The sequence below is a fragment of the Acomys russatus genome, chromosome 5 (assembly GCF_903995435.1).
Source record: "Acomys russatus chromosome 5, mAcoRus1.1, whole genome shotgun sequence".
In the NCBI taxonomy this organism is placed as follows: Eukaryota; Metazoa; Chordata; class Mammalia; order Rodentia; family Muridae; genus Acomys; species Acomys russatus.
Genome location: NC_067141.1, coordinates 36,067,184 through 36,089,272, shown reverse-complemented (window position 1 = coordinate 36,089,272; position 22,089 = coordinate 36,067,184). Strand labels below are relative to the sequence as shown.

General features: G+C 41.5%; 1 protein-coding gene across 1 annotated transcript in view; it reads left to right on the top strand.

Annotated features, from left to right (window-relative positions):
• Cep78 (centrosomal protein 78) overlaps positions 1 to 21,864 on the top strand; it is a 28,817-nt gene extending 6,953 nt beyond the window's left edge. The window contains exons 6-15 of the mRNA XM_051146206.1: positions 2,190 to 2,303; positions 3,689 to 3,753; positions 4,015 to 4,126; positions 8,916 to 9,051; positions 9,372 to 9,417; positions 10,564 to 10,692; positions 17,755 to 17,832; positions 19,240 to 19,406; positions 20,376 to 20,544; positions 21,208 to 21,864. Of these exons, the coding sequence (XP_051002163.1) occupies positions 2,190 to 2,303; positions 3,689 to 3,753; positions 4,015 to 4,126; positions 8,916 to 9,051; positions 9,372 to 9,417; positions 10,564 to 10,692; positions 17,755 to 17,832; positions 19,240 to 19,406; positions 20,376 to 20,544; positions 21,208 to 21,768 (1,577 nt within the window). The 3' untranslated portion in view covers positions 21,769 to 21,864. The remainder of the gene's footprint in view (positions 1 to 2,189; positions 2,304 to 3,688; positions 3,754 to 4,014; positions 4,127 to 8,915; positions 9,052 to 9,371; positions 9,418 to 10,563; positions 10,693 to 17,754; positions 17,833 to 19,239; positions 19,407 to 20,375; positions 20,545 to 21,207) is intronic.
• The last annotated feature ends 225 nt before the right edge of the window (positions 21,865 to 22,089 follow it).

The following is a 22,089-nucleotide window of genomic DNA, read 5'->3' as shown; positions in this document are numbered from 1 at the left end:
TATGTACAGGTGTGTGTGTGTGTGTGTGTGTGTGTGTGTGTGTGTGTATGAGAGAGAGAGAGAGAGAGAGAGAGAGAGATGTAGTACTCAGTTTTATTGAGCTCTATCTTAGTATCATAATTTTTATTTTTATTTTTTTAAAGATTTATTTATTCGTTAATATGCATGCAGTTCTCTACTTGCACAGCAGAAGAGGCCATCAGATCACATTATACATGGTTGTGAGCCACCATGTGGTTGCTGGGAATTGAACTTAGGACCTCTGAGCCATCTCTCCAGCCCCTTGCACTTTTTATTTTTACTGTATGCACATTTTAAAGGCTTTTCATATATGATCTTGACTTAATTAAGCAGTCACATTTTATTACTATTTTAATATATATGCTATAAATATATAGTTACATAAAATATATGCTATATTAACATATGTTGTATATACATATGTAGATATATTTGTTGATGTTGTTTTCTAGACATAGTCTGATTAGGTATCCCTGGCTAGCTTGGAACTTGTGTAGTTCCTGCCTAGCCTTGAACTCTGCCTCCTGAGTGTTGGAATAAAAGGGATACTCTAGTGTGCCTGGCCACTTTTTTAATTTTGAAATTTTAAAAATAAACATTTATTTACTTTGGATGGAGTGTGGTTCCCAATGCGTGTTCCACAGTCCACATGTGGAAATTGAGGACCACTTGCCGAAGTTGGTCCCCTCCTTTAACCACGGAGGTTCCAAGGATGAAGCTGGGGTGGTCTGGCTTGGCGCCAAGTACCTTTACTTGCTGGGCCATCTTGCTGCCCTGGGTTTCATTGCCAGAGTTGGTGTTTATTTGATGTTCTAGTGAAATGCACTGGCTATTCACAGTTTGGTTAGTTGGTTGGATTAAGAGGTGTCTTAGTTTGGGCAGCTATAGAATGCTACAAAATGGTGGCTTAAAGAGCAGGAGCCTATTTCTCCTAGTTCTGGGGCCTGTGAAGTCCAGTCATGCACTGGCAGACCACCAGCTTGAGCAAGGCTGCCAAACCACAGCATAGTGTGCTTTCTATTGCTCTGATCAAGGACTTACTGTCTTAGTCACTGTTGCTGTGAAGACACCGTGACCAAGGCCATGCTTAGAGAAGAAAGCACTCAACGTGGAGCTTACTTACAGTTTCAGAGGCTTAGTCCATTATCAGCATGATGGGGCACGTGGCAGGGTGCGTGGCGGGGCGCGTGGCAGCACACAGGCAGACGTGGTGCTGGAGCAGTAGCTCAGAGGTCTACATCCTGACCTGTAGGCAGCAGGGGGAGAGAGCTGGGCCTGGCATGGGCTTTTGAAACCTTGAAGCCCACCCCAGTGACACACACACACACACACACGCCCACACACGGCCGCAGCTCTCCCTGGTGACTAAGCATTCAAATATTTGAGCGTGTGGGGCCGTTCTTACTCATGCCAGCACACTGCCCAAACAACTCGGGGAAGGAAGTTTGTTGTTTTGTTTTGTTTTGTTTCACCTTATAGCTTACAGTCCTTTGTAGGAGAAGTCAGGGCAGGAACTCTCCTTTTACTTAACGATACAATGTTTTGTCTATACATATGTCTGTGTACCACAGTCATACCTACTTGCCCACAGAAGCCAGAAACGAGCACTGGATCTCCTGAGACTGTAGTTACAGTTGTGCTCTTCCAAGTGGCTGTTGGGATGGAACCCAGGCCCTCTGGAAGAGCAGCAGAACTCTTAACCATCTCCCAGCCCTTCTTTTTTGGTTGAGAGCCTATCCTTTAATGGCTGAACCATCTCTCCAGCTTGCTCTTCTCTATTTTAAAGTATAGTTTTCTGAGATTCCTTTGGAATTCAGCCTTGTGAGTCCAAAAATTAAGCGCAGCATTTACATTGTCATTAGCATCCTTGCTAATCATGAACTCTGACAATTGTTGTGATATTTTTTTCTCATACTGTAGGGAGTTACTGTTTTGCATGGGGTAAGGTAAAGCCACTGTAGCACATCATAAAAGGGTTATTATTATTACTAATATTATTATTACTACTGCTATTATTGTATATTCTTTTCTGACCTTTTTTTTTAATACCCAAGATTTAAAAACTGCCATGACTAGTCTTGTTCAGGAATGTCCTAAACATGAGTGAGAATTGTCTATATGTTAAACTGTGTGGAGTCAGTAGGTAACCTGTTGTCTTTCATCCAAAGCCCTTGACCTGCAGCAGTGTGGCCTCACCAGTGAAGGGGCCAAGGCTTTACTGGAGGCCCTGGAAACCAACATAACCCTGGTCGTTCTGGATGTAAGAAAGAATCCACTTATTGGTATGTTGTCTCTTTAAAAATTAACAAATGACATAACAAATCTGTATATTGAAATTTAAACTTAATGTGTTTATTTTCTAGTTTTGTAATTCTATGTTTTAGCAGATAATGTATTGTTTTAAATGAATTATGCTTTGAAATTATTTAAATGAGTTATGCTTTGAAATTGTTCAAGTAGCTACCTATTCTAAGTGAGCCTAGATAATAAGACTGATTCTATCCAGCGCACTCCCCCACCTCCACCTGAATCTCTGGGTTCTTGGAAAGAACATTCCGTTTGCTTCCTGATTTGTAATGAAAATTTAGATTTTGTATGATCATAGTCCAAACTCTGGTCCAGATACTAAGCATATATGTAACAATGTACCAGCTAGACAAAGTCAATCAGGGAGTTCAAGTGTAGACATGTACGTATAATTCAAGAAGACTGATGGAGCACTCCCCTGGAGGACTGACATTTCAGTGGATAGCCCAGTGAAGAGAAGACCGTGTGCTGCAGAACAAGGAAGCACTGAGTGTATAGTACAAGATTGCGGGATGGTTGGAGGACTTGAAGAAAAAGAATGAGGCAGAGGCTGGAGAGATGGCTCAGTAGTTAGAGCACTGCGTTGGTTCTCAGCTCCCATGTCAAATTACTTAGAACCACTTGTAACTCCAGGACCAAGAGATCCAGTGCCCTCTTCTGGCGTCCAAGGGCACCTGCATGTACTGGGTGCTCAAACAGTCAAGGAGACAGACACAATACGAACAAATAAATGAATAAATAGTGAATAAATTTTGTGCTGTGTGGCCAAACAGGAGCCAGGGACTTGATACTGTAAAGTCTTCAATGCCAGGTAACGACAGAGCTATTCTAAGAAAGCTGAGGTAGAAAAGGGATAACCTGAGTAATACTTCAGCCAGGTGACCTTTGTGTTGCAAATATTACTGGAGCTGGGGAGAAGAGAAAGGGCCAGCTAGGAGGCTAACACAGAGCTCCAGGCCAGAGGGCACAGTGGCTTAGCTCACAGTGGAAGGCTAGAGGCTGACAGAAGGTGTGCCCACTGGTGTCGGCCGTGAAGGAAACATAGTTTCAGATATCTAGGAAACGTGGTGGTGCAGCGCTGAGCAAGGGAGGCTGGAGAGGAGTGTCGCCAAGACTTAGGTTTGGCCTTTTGGGTGATGGTGGGATCGTTAAACTTTTGGTTTCCATGTGGAGGTTTCAAAGCCACGTCAGATGTAGAGTGCTGGTAAGCAAAGTCATACAGGAAACTAAGCTCTTGAGGAAGAGGAGAATTCAGAAGCAGAAGTGTGTGTCGTCTGTTGTTTGAAAGAGCGGTGGTTAGTTGGCTAAACGGTCAGTCACTGGGAAGTGCCTTGAACAGTCTCTCTTTCTTCTACTTTAGATCATTCTATGATGAAAGCAATTATCAAAAGGGTTCTCCAAAATGGAAGGAGTGCAAAGTCAGAGGTACGACTGGTTTTGGTCTAATGGGAAGAATTTCTCTGTAATTACAGTTTCTTTTGCTTTTAGTAAAACTGTTGATACTTTTCTCATGTCTGAAGTAAAATCAGATGGCTTTTCTGTTTTGTAAAATATTATATCATTATTTAATTTGGGATCTGAGAACTGAAAATTACAAAGGTTTATTTGTGTAGAATATTTTCCTCATGCCCAGTTAAAGTGTCCTGTTGTTACCTGTGGCTGATGTTCCCTGGCTCTCTCTTCCAGTATCAGTGGATAACGTCCCCATCAGTGAAGGAACCGCCCAAAACCACTAAGCAGAAAAAGAAAACAATCGTCCTAGGAAGCAGTCGGAAAGGAAAGGCTACCATTAGAATTGGTAACTGTCTCAGTCTGTCTTTGCTTTTTAGTGGCACCAAAACTTACACCTTCCATGTGTTAGGATGTTAATATTAAAGTCTCATCTCTTGGGCAATAGCCAGTGTTGATTGCAGCTATTCTGAGGCCTAGACTATAATTATTCTAATTCAGGTTACAAAAATTCATGGCATGTAGAAATAGTAAATGAATCATTTGGAACGATTGCAAACATTTCTGGTTTTTTTAAATTAATAGTCATTATTGTTTGTTTTATATATATAAAATAAATATTCATCATCTTGACTATTTCCTGAATGGTGATTATTTTTCATAATTTGCAGTTGAAATCTGGAATGCCCTTTGATGCAGGTTTAGCAAACAATGTTGGGGACTGAACCCAGGACCCTATGCATGGGAGGCAAGTGCTCTACCACTGAGCCACATTCACAGCTTGGTTGTTTTGTTTTTGTTTTTTAAGTGACCGAACAGGTAACACGTTTCAGTGATCTAAAAGCCGTAATATAAAACAGTGTTGAAGACAAGCTTTTAGCCCTAGAGCTGGAATGCTTTAGGAAAGCCTGCCTTTTTTGAGATTTGTTCTTGCTGTGTTGCCCAGATTTACTGGGACTCTGATTCTCTTAGCTCAAACTCCTTAGATGTGAATGCAGGTAAACAGCTGCATGCCCAAACAGAAAAGCCTTTTTGTCTTAGGTAGTGTTTCTCTTGTGTGACAAAACACCATGACCAAAAGCAGCTTGAGGAGGAAAGGGCTTATTCTGGTTTGCACTTCCACATGCACTCCATCATCCAGGCAAGGCAGGGCAGGGACTTAAGACAGGAGCGTGGAGGCCAGAGCTGCTGCAGAGGCCGTGGGGAGTTAGTGCTGCTTACAGCCTTGCTCACCCTGCTTTCCTATATGCCCTGGGACCACCTACCCAGGGGCGGTGCCACCACAGTGAGGTGGCCCTCTCCCATCAATATCAATCATTAATTAAGAACATGGCCCATAGGACATTTTGGTGGGGGCATTTTCTCAGTTGATGTTGCCTCTTCCCAAATGATTCTGACTTTTGTCAAGTTGACATAAAACTAGCCAGCCAGCACATTCTTTAGTGTGCGTTATAGTATATAAATAAATGTATAAGTACTAGTTAATCCAAAATTTAGGCTGTCTGTTAGTTTTGAGATTGGATACATATGGAAAGGTTCTTTTTATTAAAGAAGCATTTAGGGGTTGGCAGGTTGGTAAAGGTACTTCACCTGCCTTCAAGCCAGACCAACATGGGTTCCACCCTCAGAACCCACATGATAGGAGAGAACCAACTCCTACACACACACACACACACACACACACACACACACACACACACACACACGTACTCACTGTGGCACATATACTCACACAATAAATGAGAATGTGATGAAAACTAACATTTGTAACATAAACTTAAGATTCTTCTAAATATACACATTTTATGTAATTTGGATCTGATATCTTTATATTTCTAAAAGTGTACTTAGAGGATCTTCCTCTGGCTCATTTTAAACTTGCAGTTACTCTCCTGCCTCTGTCTCCTAAGTGCTGGGATTATACGCTCAAACCTGACAGTAAATTATTTTCTAAACACTTTGTCTTAGTCTGGCCCAGGATAGTTTTGAATTCACTGTGTAGCCACAGGTGACCTTAAACTTGGGATCCTCCTGCTTTTGCCTCCAGAGTGCTGGGGTTACAGACTAGCATGATGTCCGTTTTTACATGGGGATGAATATGAATGCAACTTAGAGCCTCATGCATGCTAGGTACGCACTCTTAACAGCCGAGCTTCAGTCCAGCCCAGAACACATTACCTCTAGCACGAATAACTGTTTTGTGATAAGAGGGATCAACAGTGGAATAAATCCAGGTCTAATAAAAAAAGGGCATATATATATACATTCATGTGTGTGTGTGTGTGTGTGTGTGTGTGTGTGTGTGTGTGTACATATATAATACATATAAAATGGATGCTTGGGACATAATGGTGTTGAACTTGTATACTTAAAGGTGGATCATACAGAGATTTTTTTTTGTTCGTGTATTTAGTATAGTTTTAGAAAAGTATGTTTGAAGATTTTCTTCAGGTTTTACATAATGACATTAGCATGACAGTAAAACAGTTAAAGACCACCTCCAGGTCTATTATCCTGGGGAAAACCATATTTTCCTTTCTGCTGTTTTCTACAAAGTTGCACATGGCCCAGATGTGATTGGTGTCCTTTTACTGCATTCTATGATCCTATATTGCAGGCTGTACTTTTTAATGCACTCATAGGCTTTCACTGAGGTAATGGGTCAGTATTTTAAGTTGTTGAAATACTGAGAAAAAATATTAAATAACTTTACAGTCCAGCTGTACCTCCCACTTGGGAGTCTTTGGTTTTCATCCTTCTGCAGTGTCCTGTGCTGTACAGGACCCTGAGCCTGTCTCCTGTTTGGAAGAGACTGTCTGTCCTAAATGATGTTCCCTTTACTAAGCATGAGATTTTCCCTCCTGTGCCTCTAATAGAGCAGAAACAAACTAAAAAGCCTCACTGTAAACACCCAGAGAAGTGCAGTTTCTTGTTTTATTAAAAGATATATGTGGAGCCAGGCGTGGTGGCATACACCTTTAATCCCAGCACTCAGGAGGCAGAGACAGGTGGATCTCTGTGAGTTTGAAGCCAGCCTGGTCTACAAAGTGAGTCCAGAACAGATAAGGCTACACAGAGAAACCCTGTCTCGAAAAGCAAAAAACGAAACAAACAAACAAAAGATGTATGTGGGCTCTGTGTGACAGTGCACACCTTTAATTTCAGTGTTTAGGAGACAAAGGCAGGTAAATAAAAGAGTTTGAGGCCAGCCTGGTGTACATAGTGAGTTCCAGGTCAGTCAGAGCTACAAAGTGAGACCCTCTTTCAAAAAAGAAGTCTATTTTCATTAAGCAGTTTATTTATAGCAAATAGTAATGAGTGTCCCGAACAGTAGCTGAATGCTTGCTGAGTTGGGGAAGCTGTTCAGAACAGTGATTGAGCATCAAGTAGAGTGTAACTGGGGACCTGGGGTATCATGCTATTTATTACCTAAAGTTTACACTGTAAGTAGTGTTTCAGTTGGTGCTTGATACAATATTGTAAAGTGAAGAAAAGGGATGCGCAATCTGTGCATTTCTGTTATTTTAGGAGTGATATGTGGTTAGGCATTACACAATTCGAAGAGCAAGTATGTGCTTCTTAGGCTTGCTGGAGAGAGTGGAGCTGTGACTGCAGTTCACAGGCCACAGAGTAAGAGGAATTTTATCACTTGGCTTTTTTGCTATTTGCCTCTATTATTTGGAGACAGTGGAGGTCAGCTGACCAGTGTCTTGCTGTGTAGAGTCGCGAGGACAGAGCTTGCATGTTAATGCATCAGTTATGTTGGGTGTATGTAGTCAAGTATGATGAGACCTTTACTACAGCTTTTTCTTCAAGATACATACAAATTACTTTTGTTTTAATTAGAAATATGTTAATATAGCAGGGTGGTGCACGCCTTTAATCCCCACACTCAGGAGGCAGAGGCAGGTGGATCTCTGAGTTTAAGGCCAGCCTGGTCTACAGAGTGAGTTCGGATAGTCAAGGCTACACAGAGAAATCCTGTCTCGGATTAAAAGAAGAAGTTAACATATTTTTGGGAATCAAAGAAATGATGTGTGCATACTGCCGTAGACTGGAATGTTTGTTCTGTAAAGATAATTGACTTAAGAAGTGGAAGCACTTGGGAGGACGAGCCAGGAGGATCAGAAGCTCGAGGGCATCTTCAGCTACCTAGCAAGTTTGAGGTTAGCATGAGCTACACGAGACACTGCCTTAACAATAATAAGAATAAAGTAAACAATGCAGTAGCACAGGATGAACAGAGTTCCTGTAATTTCATATTTACACTAATGTATGCAGAAAATGGCACAGGACTGTGTGAGTCACACTCTAACATACTTGGGCTGATGAGGTGGCTCAGCGAGTGAAGGCAGTGCCACTAAGCGTAATGACCTGAGTTCAGTTCTCAGGACCCATGTGGTAGAAGTAGATTACTGACTCCTACAAGTTGGCCTCTGATTGCCGCCTGCATGCCACAACATATTACAAATCAGTGTAACTTTTTAAAATTAGCTTTAAGTGAAATATATGACCTATATTACAGCATGTGGTTTTTTGAAACAGGATCTTACTAAGACTGGCCTTAAATCTTCATCTCCAGGGCTGTGATTAGGTAGAAGTGTTTTAGTAAACCTTTGTTATTTGTTCTCAATGATGTTAGACATCTGAAATGTGAACTTCAGTAGAAGATTTATCCTAATAAAGTGCTAATGTGTGGATTTAGCTGTTAGAAGTAGTTCATGTTTAACTCCTGGTGTTGATTTTAAGTAACATTTTATCCTTTTGTTTAATACAGTGTGTTTGTGTGTGTGTGTGTGTGTGTGTGTGTGTGTGTGTGTGTGTTTCTTTAAACTCATGGGAGGACTGAAAGTCATCAAACTGAGGACAATATCCACTCAGCAGCCTTCAGCCCTTTTGCAGGGATTCCTGTAATCTACACACTTGGAAGGGGGAGTCAGGAGGGTTGTAAGTTCAAGTGTAGCCTGAACTATACAGGGAAAGCCAATTTCAAAAAGCAAGGTTTATAAATCACTCATACTGTAATGGTCTTGGCATCATAGTCAGTTGCTTGTTTGTGTGCTGTTGGAAGCGTGCAGATGGTAACCTGTGGAGCTTTAGTGCACCCTGGTTTACTTTTATCTCTTCCTTGGACCTAGGGTTAGCTACAAAGAAACCTGTGAGCAACGGCAGAAAACCCGGGCTCAGTAAAGATTGCTATGCTCCGGAACCTCTGCCACCAGGCGTGTCTGGTTTCTTGCCCTGGCGCACGGCAGAACGTGCAAAAAGAAACAGGTGAGGTATTCTTTCTTGTGCCTTAGTCCTGACAGCTGCCATTTGGGAACTTGTATGACATAATTCTCCTGTTGATTCTGTAAGTGGAAGGGGGCCCCAAGGAAAGACAACAAAAAAAGACTTAATATGTACGGGGGAGCCGAATGTGTATAAGTGGCTTGTCACAAAGCCAGTGTGCTCATTCTGTTGGTTCTTTCCCATAGCTTATTTTGAGGTATTCAGTACTCTGGTTCTATATGAACAGTGTACATAATACAAATAGGTTTGAATATGTAGTATGCAAACAACAAAACATAACTTAATTGTTGATATCCTTTTAGGGGTTTTCCATTAATCAAAACTCGTGATATATCTAATCACCTCAAGGTATGTACTTGTCATATTTCTAACATATAGGGGATCAGAGTTGGAAAATAGTGAGTCATTTGAAAGGAACTTCATAAAATTAATTTCCCTTCCTGAAATAGATGTATTTAAAGCTTTTCCAATTCCTGTTCCTGTCCCATAGTGCAGTTCTATGTATGTGACATACACTGGGAACCTTTGTGGTTTCTCTGTAGATACCCCATTTCTCCAGGCAACATATAAGCAGTTACTCACAATAGGTTTGACCATTGTTTCTTACTACTGTAGGCCTGGTTACTCAAAAATGTCCCAATTTTTAAAAAATGTTGCTTTTGGCACATGCATGTGTTACCACAGACACACACCCCTCACATTCCACACATTAAAGTCAGGGCCACCGTCCTTGTCCCACTGCCTCAGTTTTGGAGGGTGCTTCATCCTCCTGTAGGCGTTCATAGAGGCTGCAGATTCCCTAAGAGGGGAAGGAGAGCGTCTCATGTACCACCCTGGGTGTCAGCGCTACGCTTTGCACACAGAAATGTTAGGATGCCATCTTGTTCTGTCACCAAGACTTTGCATATCCCTCAGAGTTGTCCTGTACCGTTGGAAGTCTGTGCATTTTCACTCACATTATGACCACGGCAGTTTTTAGCTAGAAGGAACCTCATCGAAACTTGACATGAGAATCACTCTCTCACTACACTAGTTTGGCTGCAGGATGAAGAGAAGATGAGATTTTTCATTGGGTTACTATCAGTTGTGTCTATGTATATGATTTAATTTTAAAACTGCTCTAGTATTTAATAATTACAGTTAAGATGATTGACTTTAAATTATATTCTGTTCATTCTTTTTCTCCTAAAAATTATTCTTCCATATACTTCATGTCTCACATTAGAGAATAAACTTACCATGTTCATTGTAAGAATTGACCTGAAAAAAGATTGGCAGTTCCAACCAGTAACCAGTCATATGTAGTATAGGATTTTGTAGTAACAAGCAAGAAGAAGTTAGTGGCATTTCTGTTACTGGTTGTTTTAGGCTAAGGAACAGTGAGATATATTTATAGATAATAACAATATTTCAGACAGATTGATTTGATTACATGTTCTCTGGTGTGTAGTATTTGGCTTATGATATTAATAAGTCATGTCCTCTTTATTTAAGCAATCAGATTTCCCTGTGACTGTGACAGTAGAGAGTCCTTCATCTTCAGAAACTGATGAGGTTGAAGATTCTTCAGAAAGTATCCATGAAGTGCCTCAGGAAACTAGCATAAGACAAGAAACATTACAGGTACACAGCTATACCTCTCAGGGTGCAGAGACCAGTTCAAAGTGCAGTTGCTTCTTGGTGAAAGAAAGCCCAGGCAGCTCGTTGGAGTCCTGTTTGGCCCTCTGTTCTAACTCTTACTTTACTCTTTGTACTCTACAAAATAAAAATAAAAACACCGGACCAATTTTTCCTCTTCTTAGAAAGTTAGCTGTAAGGAGAACTTTAATGGTCATAAATTAAACTTAAGGAAATTGAGTACTGTCATACAGCTGATTCAATGTTATGTGCGCACATATGCACATGTTTTATATATATATATATATATATATATATATATATATATATATATATATATATATATATATATATATATATATACACACACACATATACATACATGCATGCATGCATGCATGCGGAGGCCTGAGGACAACCTTAACTGTAATTTCTCAGTTGTCATCCACATTCAGTTTGCTGTTTGAGGGGGTTGTTGTTTGGTTTTGAAACAGTCTTTTCCTTGCCCAGAATTTGCCAGTTAGGCTTGGCTGCATGGCCAGTGAGCCTGAGATCTGCACACTTGCCTCCTGGATGCTGGGAGTGTGAGTGTGCACCACCACAGCCAGCCTCTTATGCTCTGAGGGTCACTTTACGGCCTGACTTTGACTGGGCCCTACACCGTTACTTTAAAGGCCAGGAAATTGACAATGTTAGCTGAACTCTTTTATCGTGAGGGAAATACAACTTTGTTTTTAGTAAAAGTAAAATTGGAAAGAGGTTCTTTTGTTTTGAGATAGAGCCTTTACGTAGCTCAAACTGTCCTTGAAGTCGCTGTTCTTCAGGCTGCCCTTGGGTTCCTGGCTGCCTTCTCCTAGCCGCCCACATAAGCTACCATAGCTGGCTTTGGAAAAACTTTTGCTACTGATATTCCTCATTCACAGTATTAAAAATTTAAGAAACTACACTGTAGGCGCTGTGTTTTAATTCTTATTTTATTTGGTGTATCTTATACCTCTACCTCCCTTCCAACCCCCCGACCCTAGGTAGGATAGAAAGAAGGTTAGGGGGGAGAGAGGGCAGGGTTGTCTTTAGACTTAGTTCTGACTGGTAGGGTTTTTGGATTCTTCGGGAAAATACCAATCTCAGTTGTCAAGGTAACAACAGCAAATGCAGCAGGACAAACAAGCAACCTTCCTCCTCCTTCATCCATCTCTTTGAAGAAGCCTCTTCCATTCTCTCGTCTACTCTCTCAGAGTCCTCAGAATCCTACTAACACCAACTGACAAAGACCACGCCCCTCTCCTAGCCACACAAGGCAATTATCAGCTGTGGACAAACTAAGGCAGTCCTATATCCCACACTTGGGGTTAAAACAAAAACCTATTTCTATAACATAACTGAGTTTTTAAAGAAACCAAAACTTCCACTACACTACACTTTATTTTAAAACTTGGCATCTAATGTCATTCCATTTTTCTTTTTGGGTAGACAAAAAAGAAAACTAACTTACTAGCAGATTTTTATACCTTAAACATTACTGTTTGTTTGGGCTTTAAATCAGAGCTGATTTGTAGTAAGTTCTTGGGAGACCTTGTCTTTTAGGAAGGTTGTCTTTTCTTGTGTGGTACGTGATCCGCATGTAACTAGGGGATGCTGCTGGCACTTGGGTTCGAACTCAGTATACATGCTACCACTGAGCTACATCACCAGCCCAACGATGGCTGCTTAAAACTAGTACTGTCTTAGGATAGAAGTTGTAAATCTAGAAGTAGCTGTCCATTTGTTATTTATCTATTCATTGGTTTGGATATACAAAATCAAGGTCCTGGCTTGTGTGTGGTTAGGGCCCAGATGTCTAGTTCATAGATGTCACCTTCTCAAAATGTCATTACATGGTTGAAGGGCAGTTACCTGTTTTTTTACTATGATTACAACCATCAGTATTTGATTTTTAAAATGTTAGAGCCAGCTAGGAGATACAGCTTAACGGCAAGCATATGTGGCCCTGGGTTCAGCCCCAAGCATTACCCACCCCAGAAGATAAATTGTGCAGCTTTATTTTTTTTTTTAATAAAAACTCATGCTACTTACACAGAAAATTCTTAAAGTAATCACTTAAATTATAGACTCTCAGGAGAGAGCCCGTGTGGACCATTTGGAAACACTTTTCATTGTCTAAGTACAGTGCCTACAGTTTGTAAAGTGCCTGAGTGATTTATTGGTAAGATGCAGAGAAAAGTACAAGTTTTGGACCATTGAACCCTCATCGTTGTTTTCAGTGTGTTGTGTTGGTTTTGTTCACCAGGAATGTGAGAGAGGTTGGTTGTTTTACAGGGTTGTTCTGTTTTTTCTTGTTTGTTTGAAGTGCTGGAGGCCACACTTTATGTGTGCTAGGCAAGCTTTCTACTACTGATCCATGACCTAGCCCAGGAGGTACTACATCAGCAGTGTCTACAGCCACTGAGGAAGGCCAGGGTTAGGAAGTGCCGCTGGGGAGTCTCGTACTCAAGGTCTACTGAGGCACCTCTTAGCATCTCTTCATTTTGAGAATCAGCTAGATTATGTAGGCCACAGTAAAGGCAGGAGGAGCGATTCTCACTTAACTAAAAGAAGATGGTGGAAAGAAACATATCCGATCCAGTACAGCGTGGGAAACTGTCACTTAGAGTAAGTGCTGGGGCAGCCTGCAACTTGGAGGGAACCTAACCTGTGCTCCACTGTGCAAATAGAAATGTAACACATAACAGTTGCTTCCTGGTGGTCCAAGGGTGGTGCTGGGCAGTGTAGTGCTCGGTGGTCACTCCATGCCTCAGGTGTTGGCTGACCTAGGGCACTGAATGTGCAAGTGGGGACAGACTGATCATGAGCCTGTCTATCCTAAATCAATATCTACGTTCATTCATTTTGCACTGATGGACTATGTATTCCAAGTGCTCTCTTAGTTTGTGTTTGTGTTAACTCAGATAATCATCATTTATTCTACAGATGAGTAAATAGGACCTAGAGTTATAGAATTTGCCAGCTATTGGGCCAGGACTTTTCCCCAGAGAATCTTCAGATTTTAGGGGGGAAAAATTAAAAAACAAAAACAAAATGTAACTACTAACGAGTAAGCAAAGAAATGGAAATTAAAGCCAGGTGTAATTGATGCATGTGTGTAATCCCAGCACTCATGGAGGCAGAGGCAGGTAGCTCTCTATGAGTTCAAGGCCAACCTGATCTACAAAGTGAGTCCAGGTTAGCCAAGGCTACACAGAGAAACCCTGTCTTCAAAAACCAAAATCTGAAACAGAACAAAACAAAATTGGAGGAAGAGGACAGCTTCCTTCATTCTTTGTTGCCTGCTTACTTTGTGCTAGGCACAGGAGGTAATGAGTTAAATGCTTAATAAAAAATGTTTCTCCCCTTCACATGTCTTGCAGTTTACATGGGAAAAATGAACCAGTAGTCATGACATACCAGAGTAAATGACAGCTTGTCTTAGTTAGGGTTTCTTTTGCTGCAACAAAAGACTATGACCAAAAAGCAGGTTGGAAAGGAAAGGGTTTATTCAGCTTCCACATTGTCATTCATCATGACAGGAATTCAGAAGAGGAACTCAGATGAGGCTGGAACCTGGAGCCAGGAGCTGGTGCAGAGGTCTTGGAGGGGCACTGCTTACTGGCTTGCTTCACATGGCTTGCTCAGCCTGCTTTCTTATAGAACCCAGGACCACCAGCCCAGGGATAGCACCCCCACAGTGGCCTGGGCCCTCCCTCATTGATACTAATTGAGAAAATGCCTTGCAGATGGATCTCATGGAGGCATTTTGTCAATTGAGGCTCCTTCTTTGATGACTCTAGCTTGTGTCAAGTTGACATAAAACCAGCCAGTACATAGGCCTTGTTGCTGGTAGCAGTGTCAAGTCCTCGGCATGTGTCAGAAAGCTGTTAGGACACAGGTATTTCAGGTCCTTAAAAATGTTCATGTGATGTGTGCATCTAACCCAGGAGACTGAGACAGAAGGAAGGAGTTTGAGGCCAGACTGCGCTACATAACAAGCCTCTATCTCAAGAAGAGGGCTGAGCGAGCGAGGAACACTTCTTACAAATGTGACATTGATTCCTCCCACTAGGGGGAGAAGCTGACTCATGTCATTGCACTTAGCTGTGCTGTGGAGACTCAAGCATGGAGATGTGCTGTAAAAAGGACTACAGAGCAATGTTGTAGCTACAGAGATGTGGCGAGATTGTTGTCCATGATGGGGTGGAACTTTGCAGTGATGCCACTGCTACGGAGTCACCCATGCTCCTTTCAAGGAACCCTTAATTTGTGCCATGTAAGTGGCCCAGTAAGTTCATTGGCTTGCAAAGAAAAGATGTAGTCTCCTTTCTCCAGCTATGGTATGTTAAACCATTATGTGAATCATAAATACAGTAGTTTGCAATGTCTTTCCCATAAGGGCTTGGTTAGTTTTAACATTAAAGAATTTGATTGTGCTCTTGAGTGGCTCAGTAGTTGAAGATTTCTACTGCCAGCATGCCATAAAAATGCACTAGCATTTTATTTTTAGAAAAGCTTAGTCTTGGACCTGGAAAGAGGGTTCAGCAGATAAGAGCATGGAGTGCTCTTACAGAGGGCTTGAGTTTGGTTCCTGTCCCCTTCATCTGGTGGCTCCCAACCCACCTGTAACTCCAGTTCCAGAGGATCCAGTGCCCTCTACAGGTATACTGCACACACATGCAGAAATCCATCCTCACATGCACATAGTAAAAGCTTTTTTTTAAAAAGACCAGTCTTTAAGGAAAAAAGCATTTGGTAATATTCAGGCATATATTCTGAGTGTAAAAGTAAACAATTTGTTGAATGGAAAACAACTTTGTTCACACACACTTAGATATTTTGTATCTCTGTTTTCCTTAAAAATATAGCATTACTTCTTAAGAGATTTTTACAAATTTTTATGTGTATGATTTTTTTTTTGCAATCATGGATGTATGTGTACCACATGTGTGTCTAGTGCCCAAAAAGGCCAGAAAAGGGATCTGATCCCTATGGGAACAGTGATGAGGTGCTACGTGGGTGCTAGAAATTTAGCTACTGAGCTATCTCAATGCTCCAATCTAAACTTTTAAATTAAAATTCTGTGTTTAAGTAAATGTTCAGAAGTCTTTAAAATATAAACCCAGGGACTGGAGAGCTGGATCCATGTTTAAACCAATTATCATTAAAGCTTAAGGTCGGGGTTTGGATCAGAACCCATGTAAACGTGTGTAAGTCCAGCATCAGAATGCAGAGGTGGACCCCTCAGAGCACACTGGCTAGCAAGACCACCTGTGTTTGTGCGATCTGCCCTTGATTAAGAGACTCTGCCACAAGGAAAGGTAGAGCAAGCAATGAAGGGCACTTCCCAACATCAACCTCTGGCCCTCATGTGTGCACACACACAGAGGTATAAAGCCAAATATTGGGGAACACACCTGTAATCTCAGGACCTGTAAGGCTAAGAGAGGATGATCCATGAGTTTGAGACCAGCCTGGCCTTTACGGTGTGTCCCTGTCTCAGAAGAACTAGCTAAATATAAATATATTGTGATGTTTTAATAAATACATATTTGGTTTACTATTATTTAATCAACTAATTAAAAATAGTGGTTTATGACAATAGTAGTTGTTTTATTCCTAAGCCTGAAAATTGAATAATTTGTTGCTACAAGTTTGATGGCTTAATACATTACCATTTATGAACTCACAGTTCTAAAGTAAAAATCCAGGCAGGGGGGCTGGAGAGATGGCTCAGTGGTTAAGAGCACTGCCTGTTCTTCCAGAGGTCCTGAGTTCAGTTCCCAGCAACCACATTGGCTCATAACCATCTATAGTGATCTGGTGCCCTCTTCTGGCCTGCAGGTGTACATGCAGACAGAGCACTGTATACATAATAATAAATATAATAATAAAAAACAACAACAAAAAAAAAAAAAAAAAAAAAAAAAAAAAAAAAAATCCAGGCAGGAACCTCTGCTGAGTGTCACAAAACTGGACCATGGTAAGTGCCAGTCTGGGGCCATTTGGCACTGCTGGAAGGAATCCTTTTCCAGGTGTGCTGATGTAGGCATAAGTCAGCTCTTTAGGGCCCATTTCCTTGCTGCTTGTCAGTCGGGGGACCCTCTCATCTTCTGTGGGCCACCTCCTCTTCCGAAGTGGCAATGGAGAACTTCTCTGGTGTCTTAACTTCTTTGTACTAAAAATCTTTTTCATGAGGAGCCTGATACCTTTAAATAGGTTCCCTACTTATGTCGTACCCACCCTCTATGCTAAGGTCATCTGCTGTGAAGGCCTTAATTATCCCCTCACGGCAGTCCCTGCTTTAGGGAGACACTCTGGCAGTAGGGCGTCTTAGGGACTACTTCAGGATTTTATCTAGGGCACATGGTCACACCCCCACTGTCCAGGACCATAGTGCCCCAGCTTCTGAAAACGATGAATGAGTTTGCGCATGGGCGCGATAGAAGTTGGTTTTGGTAATGAGCAAGGTCGGCCCTTGTGCAACCAGGACTGCTCTGAGTTCAAAGCCAGCGCACGCCGCCCGTGGAGGGTGTGTTGCTCCGCTTCCTCTGCCTTAGCCACTACTCCTGTTTTTCTTGTAGGATGCTGATGGTTAAGTTAGAGAGTGCCTAGAAAACCAAGAACAATGCTTGGTATACAGGAACGTGCTTTAAAAGTGTGAAATTTTTAAGTATGCATTTTTGTTGCATGATTCAGGTATGTTGAGAATGTTACAGTTTTCTATTATTAGGAATGCACAACAAGTAAGAATAAAGTTTTCCTTTCATGGCTTTAATTTCTTATTGGTGATTCAGTAAGTCCATTATATGCATATACATTTGTGTGGTAAGCACTGATGTAAGGGATGTGGGATGTATGAATCGGTACATTTTAGTAATTAACTGCACGAGGTGGTGTGTGTACAAGTACTGAATATGTCATACCACTGTCTGAGGCTACTGCTGGCTCTGTCCCTAAGCTCTCAGTGGTCTTGTGTAGCCGGAGAGTTGGGAGGTCAGAGTGTGCCTTAATTATCATATTTATGCCATTTCTTCATACTAGGACAAACTGGAGGAATGCCTGAAGCAGCTGAAGGAGGAAAGAGTGATCCGGCTCAAGGCTGACAAGCGAGTCAATGAGGTAAGTAAGTCTTATCCTTACATTTTGAGACTTATTTGTTGGTTTTGTTTTGGTTTCAAGTTGTTCTGGAATCACAAACTTTAAAATACTTCAGAATGATAAGGCATAGTGTGTGTCTGTGAACTGAGTTGCATTCATTTAGTCTTAATTTACTCTATTCTAAAAAGTATATTTTTTAAAAAGTAAGAAGTAGCTTGCTTCTCCCCCTGTCCTTTGACTGCCATGTATGAAACCAATTTACTAGTCTTACACTGTATATGTACCGTGAGTGGTGGCCAGGCTGTCTTCCTTCAGGGAATTAGGAAAACAAATAATCTAAAAGTCTAAGGAGGTGGGCATTGTGGTGCAGGGCTTAGAACTGGTGCTTGGAAGGCAAAGGCTAGGGGAGTATGCCTGGCCAGACTCAGTTTTTTTAAGAATTAGAAGTCTAAGAAAATGAAAAGCTCCTAAGAATGCCATGGGAGGTAAAAGTCTGTGCTGTGAGCACTGAACTAGACTATTAGGCTGATTTGCATAAAACTAACAAGCTTTACAAGTACGGTTTTTGGGTCTTTTTTTTTTTTAACTACAAAGTGAGTGTAAGGAAGAACCTTCAAGCCGTATGTATGATATTAAAGGACATTTGTTTATTCATTAAGTATTGAACAGTGGATGACATAAGGCAAAAGTATATTATGTAAGGTTTGCCTTTCTGAGAAATGCCAGGGTTGGGTTTGATGTGTTGCCTGAGTAGATGAAGAAAGCAAGAAGCTACAGAGAATTGCTCAAGAACGTGGAGAGTGGTAGCTGTGCAATTAAGATGTTAACGTAAGCACAATATACCTGGGGGCCAGCAAGATGGCTCAGTGGGTAAAGGCACTTACTGCCAAGCCCAGCAGCCTGAGGTAGATCCCTAGTTCCTACATGATGGTAGGAGGGACCTGACTCCCAAGAGTCACTTGTCCTCTTGAGGCAGGTGGATCTCTGTGAGTTCGAAGCTAGCCTGGTCTACAAAGCAAGTCTAGGATAGCCAAGCCTACACAGAGAAACCCTGTCTTGAAAAACAAAACAAAAAAACAAAAACAAAACCAAAAGATGAATCTTAGGTGGCTAGCTCTGCTGTACAATGGTCCAATATGAATTTAAACAGTTAAGGATGTGATCTTTGGCAAAATCATTAGTAAAACAGAAACTATTTTTATCTATTTGTTATATAGGAAATCTTACCAAGTGTCTCCAGGTGGAGATTATTATGTGTCATGGTTATTGTGGTTATTGCTTACACCGATTGAGGATTAGATTAGTTAATCAAATGGCAGAAAATGTAATAAGTTAATTACACTTTTAAATGCTTCAGTTTAGGTATTGAAAACTTGTCACTAGATAACTGTGAGGCAAATCACACTGTGCGTTCTTGATCTTTTGTAGCTAGAACATGAAAATGCCCAGCTAAGAAATATAAATTCTTCCCTGTCCGAAGCCCTTCATGCACAGTCGATGACAAGCATGATCCTGGATGATGAAGGAGTCTTGGGCAGCATTGAGAATTCTTTCCAGAAGTTTCACGCTTTCTTGGATCTCCTTAAAGATGCTGGGTATATCCGGAGGGTGGGCATTTTTTCTTCAGTGGCTTTAATGGTAGTTGCTGAGGAACTCGGCATTTCTTAGCTTCCACAAGGCATATTTTTAACATGTGATTACCAACAGTACATTCAATTTGCTTTTTAATAGAGAATTCCTTTTAAAGAAATGCAAAAATGGTCAACTGACCTCATTAGAAAGACCATCCCAAAAGAGTAACATAAAGAGTACTTGTTGGTCCTGGGAAAGACTAAGTCAATGACATCGGGCGTATGAATTGTATACAGTTTTGTCTGCTATAAGTCTATCCTTTAACATATTGTTTAAAGTCTGTTAAAGATCATTTTTATTTAAAACATTTAGACTATATTTCCTGCCGTTTATTCATTTTGCTTGTTAAATAAGGTTGAGGTAAGTTCTGATCCCTCGACCTTAGGATGTAGTTGATCTCCAGGGTTGCTATGGACACAGGACTAGGTCACAGTTCTCACCTAAGAACAATTGCCACCCTTATCTACATGAAAGTTTTGAGCCCAGCTTGGCCTACAGGGTTCTCAAGACCAAAGCACAGTATGCTAAGAGAGAGTGCTGAAGGCGGCTGATGGAGCAGTGCACTTGGTATGCAGGCTGGGCTAGAAAGGAGCGCATACTTGGAAGCCAAGGAAAGAGGGCATGGACATGGTAGAGGTTGAAGCTGTAGGAACAGTATTTAAAATGAAGCAGTGATGGTTGCTATGGAAAGTCAAGTGATATTTAATATATTATTGAGGGGAATGGGTGCTGAAGGATTGGGCGATCTGATCCAGTGGTCTCAGATGGGTGGAAAATCAGCAGTAGGGATGGGGCTGTTGAGTGAAGTAGGCGTTTGGTCACTAAGATTTTAAATCTTGGTGTTCATTTGTGCATGTATTTCATGCTTGTAGTGTGGGTGAAGTTAAGTTGTTCTAAATGGTGGCCTTTTCCTCCTTTCTTCCTGTCTTCAGGCTTGGGCAGCTTGCCACTATGGCTGGTATAGATCAATCAGATTTTCACCTATTAGGTCGTCCCCAGATGAGTTCTACGGTTAGTGCACCTGTGGAAGAACAGAAAGCACTTGAAGAAGAAAAACCAGACTCAAAACAGAGTGCCGCAGGACAAATGCAGAATATCCAAGTAAGTGGACCCCACAGGCTGTGGTTCAAGCTACTAGCAAGGAGTTCTGCAAGCCAGAGAAAGTAATGGCAGTCTGTCTCTGGCAGCGTTAGTTTGTATCTGTCTCTGGTAGCTGCATTATTGTCAGTAAGAAAATGGTTTGGGCATGGTGGCACACGCTGTTAATCCTAGCTCTTGGGAGGCAGGGACAAGCAGGCAGGTCTCTGTGAGTTTAAAGCCAGCCTGGTGTACATAATGGATTCCAGACTAGCCAAGGCTACACAGTGAGGCCTTATCTCACTATGATATATATATGTATATCAATTTTGAGTCACATGGCATTGTATAATTAGGAAAACGGATGGCCATAACATCTGAGAGGTGAACTAACTGCTTAATAAGATCACAGCTACAGGGCTGGAGAAATAGCCTGGCTATGGCTAAGAGCTATGGCTCTTCCAGAGGACTTGAGAAGAGTCCCTAGCACCTAGGTTGGGTGGCTCACAACCACCTGTAACTATAGCTCCATGGGATCCGAGTCCCATCTTCCAGTCATGCGCGCGCGCGCGCACACACACACACACACACACACTAAAAATAGTAAAAGTAAACTTGGAAAAAAATGACAGTTTTAATTCTTTACTGGCTCACTTTGTTCACCAAGCTTTGCTGTTTTCCTTGTAGTTCCAGAAGATTACAAGTGATGCTAGGATCCCTTTACCTCTCGACACCTTCCAGGGTCCAGTTTCTACACAAGAGGCGTTGGTAGCTGCCAGAGACAACCTGGGGGTTGCAGCCCCTGAGCAGCAGGAGGGATCTGCAGCAGGATGCCTTGCTAGAACAGGCTCTCCATCAGCAGATGGGATATCTGGAGGCGGGAGCCAAAGAGAAGAGGCAATGTTGTCTAAACACAGCAGGTCTTCTTCAGATAAGGGGACCACGAGTGAGTACTCCAGAAAGCACTCCTCTGAGAAACACTCTGGGAAGGACCTGCTTTCTGACTTGGATGCTGCTGGAAACTCAAAAGGCAAAGGAACTGGGGGGGAAAGGTCTTTGCTTAATGAGCCAATTAAAAGTGAATCTTTGAAAAAATGTATTTCTGTCAAGAAAGAAAATAGAATAGTGACTATCTCATCCAAGACTATCAAAAGTAAATCCAGTCCTCTAGAACATTCTGGAAGTGATACTATTGGGTCTGATTGTGAATTTCAGGAAAGTGTCCATTTGTCAGCACATCTGACATAGGTATAACCTTTTGAAATTATGATTTTGCCTTCAAATTTAATAAATTTTCTTGTGTTTTTATTATAATGTGTGAAATCTTAAAATACAGGGCCAGAAACCCTATAGGGCAATTTTTACTTATTAAAAATCATATTTTTTCTTTTCACTCACATAATTCATTTGACACATATTTATGGAAGGTCTAGTTTATAAGACAGTTTCTGGGTGTGATGGCTTCCAGAAAATAAGAAAGTAAACCTTTTATCCTCACAGAAGTGCTATTGTGTGGAGGGGAAAAGCAGTAAAATGGGAATGGGAGAGTAGAGGGGAGTAACCACACAC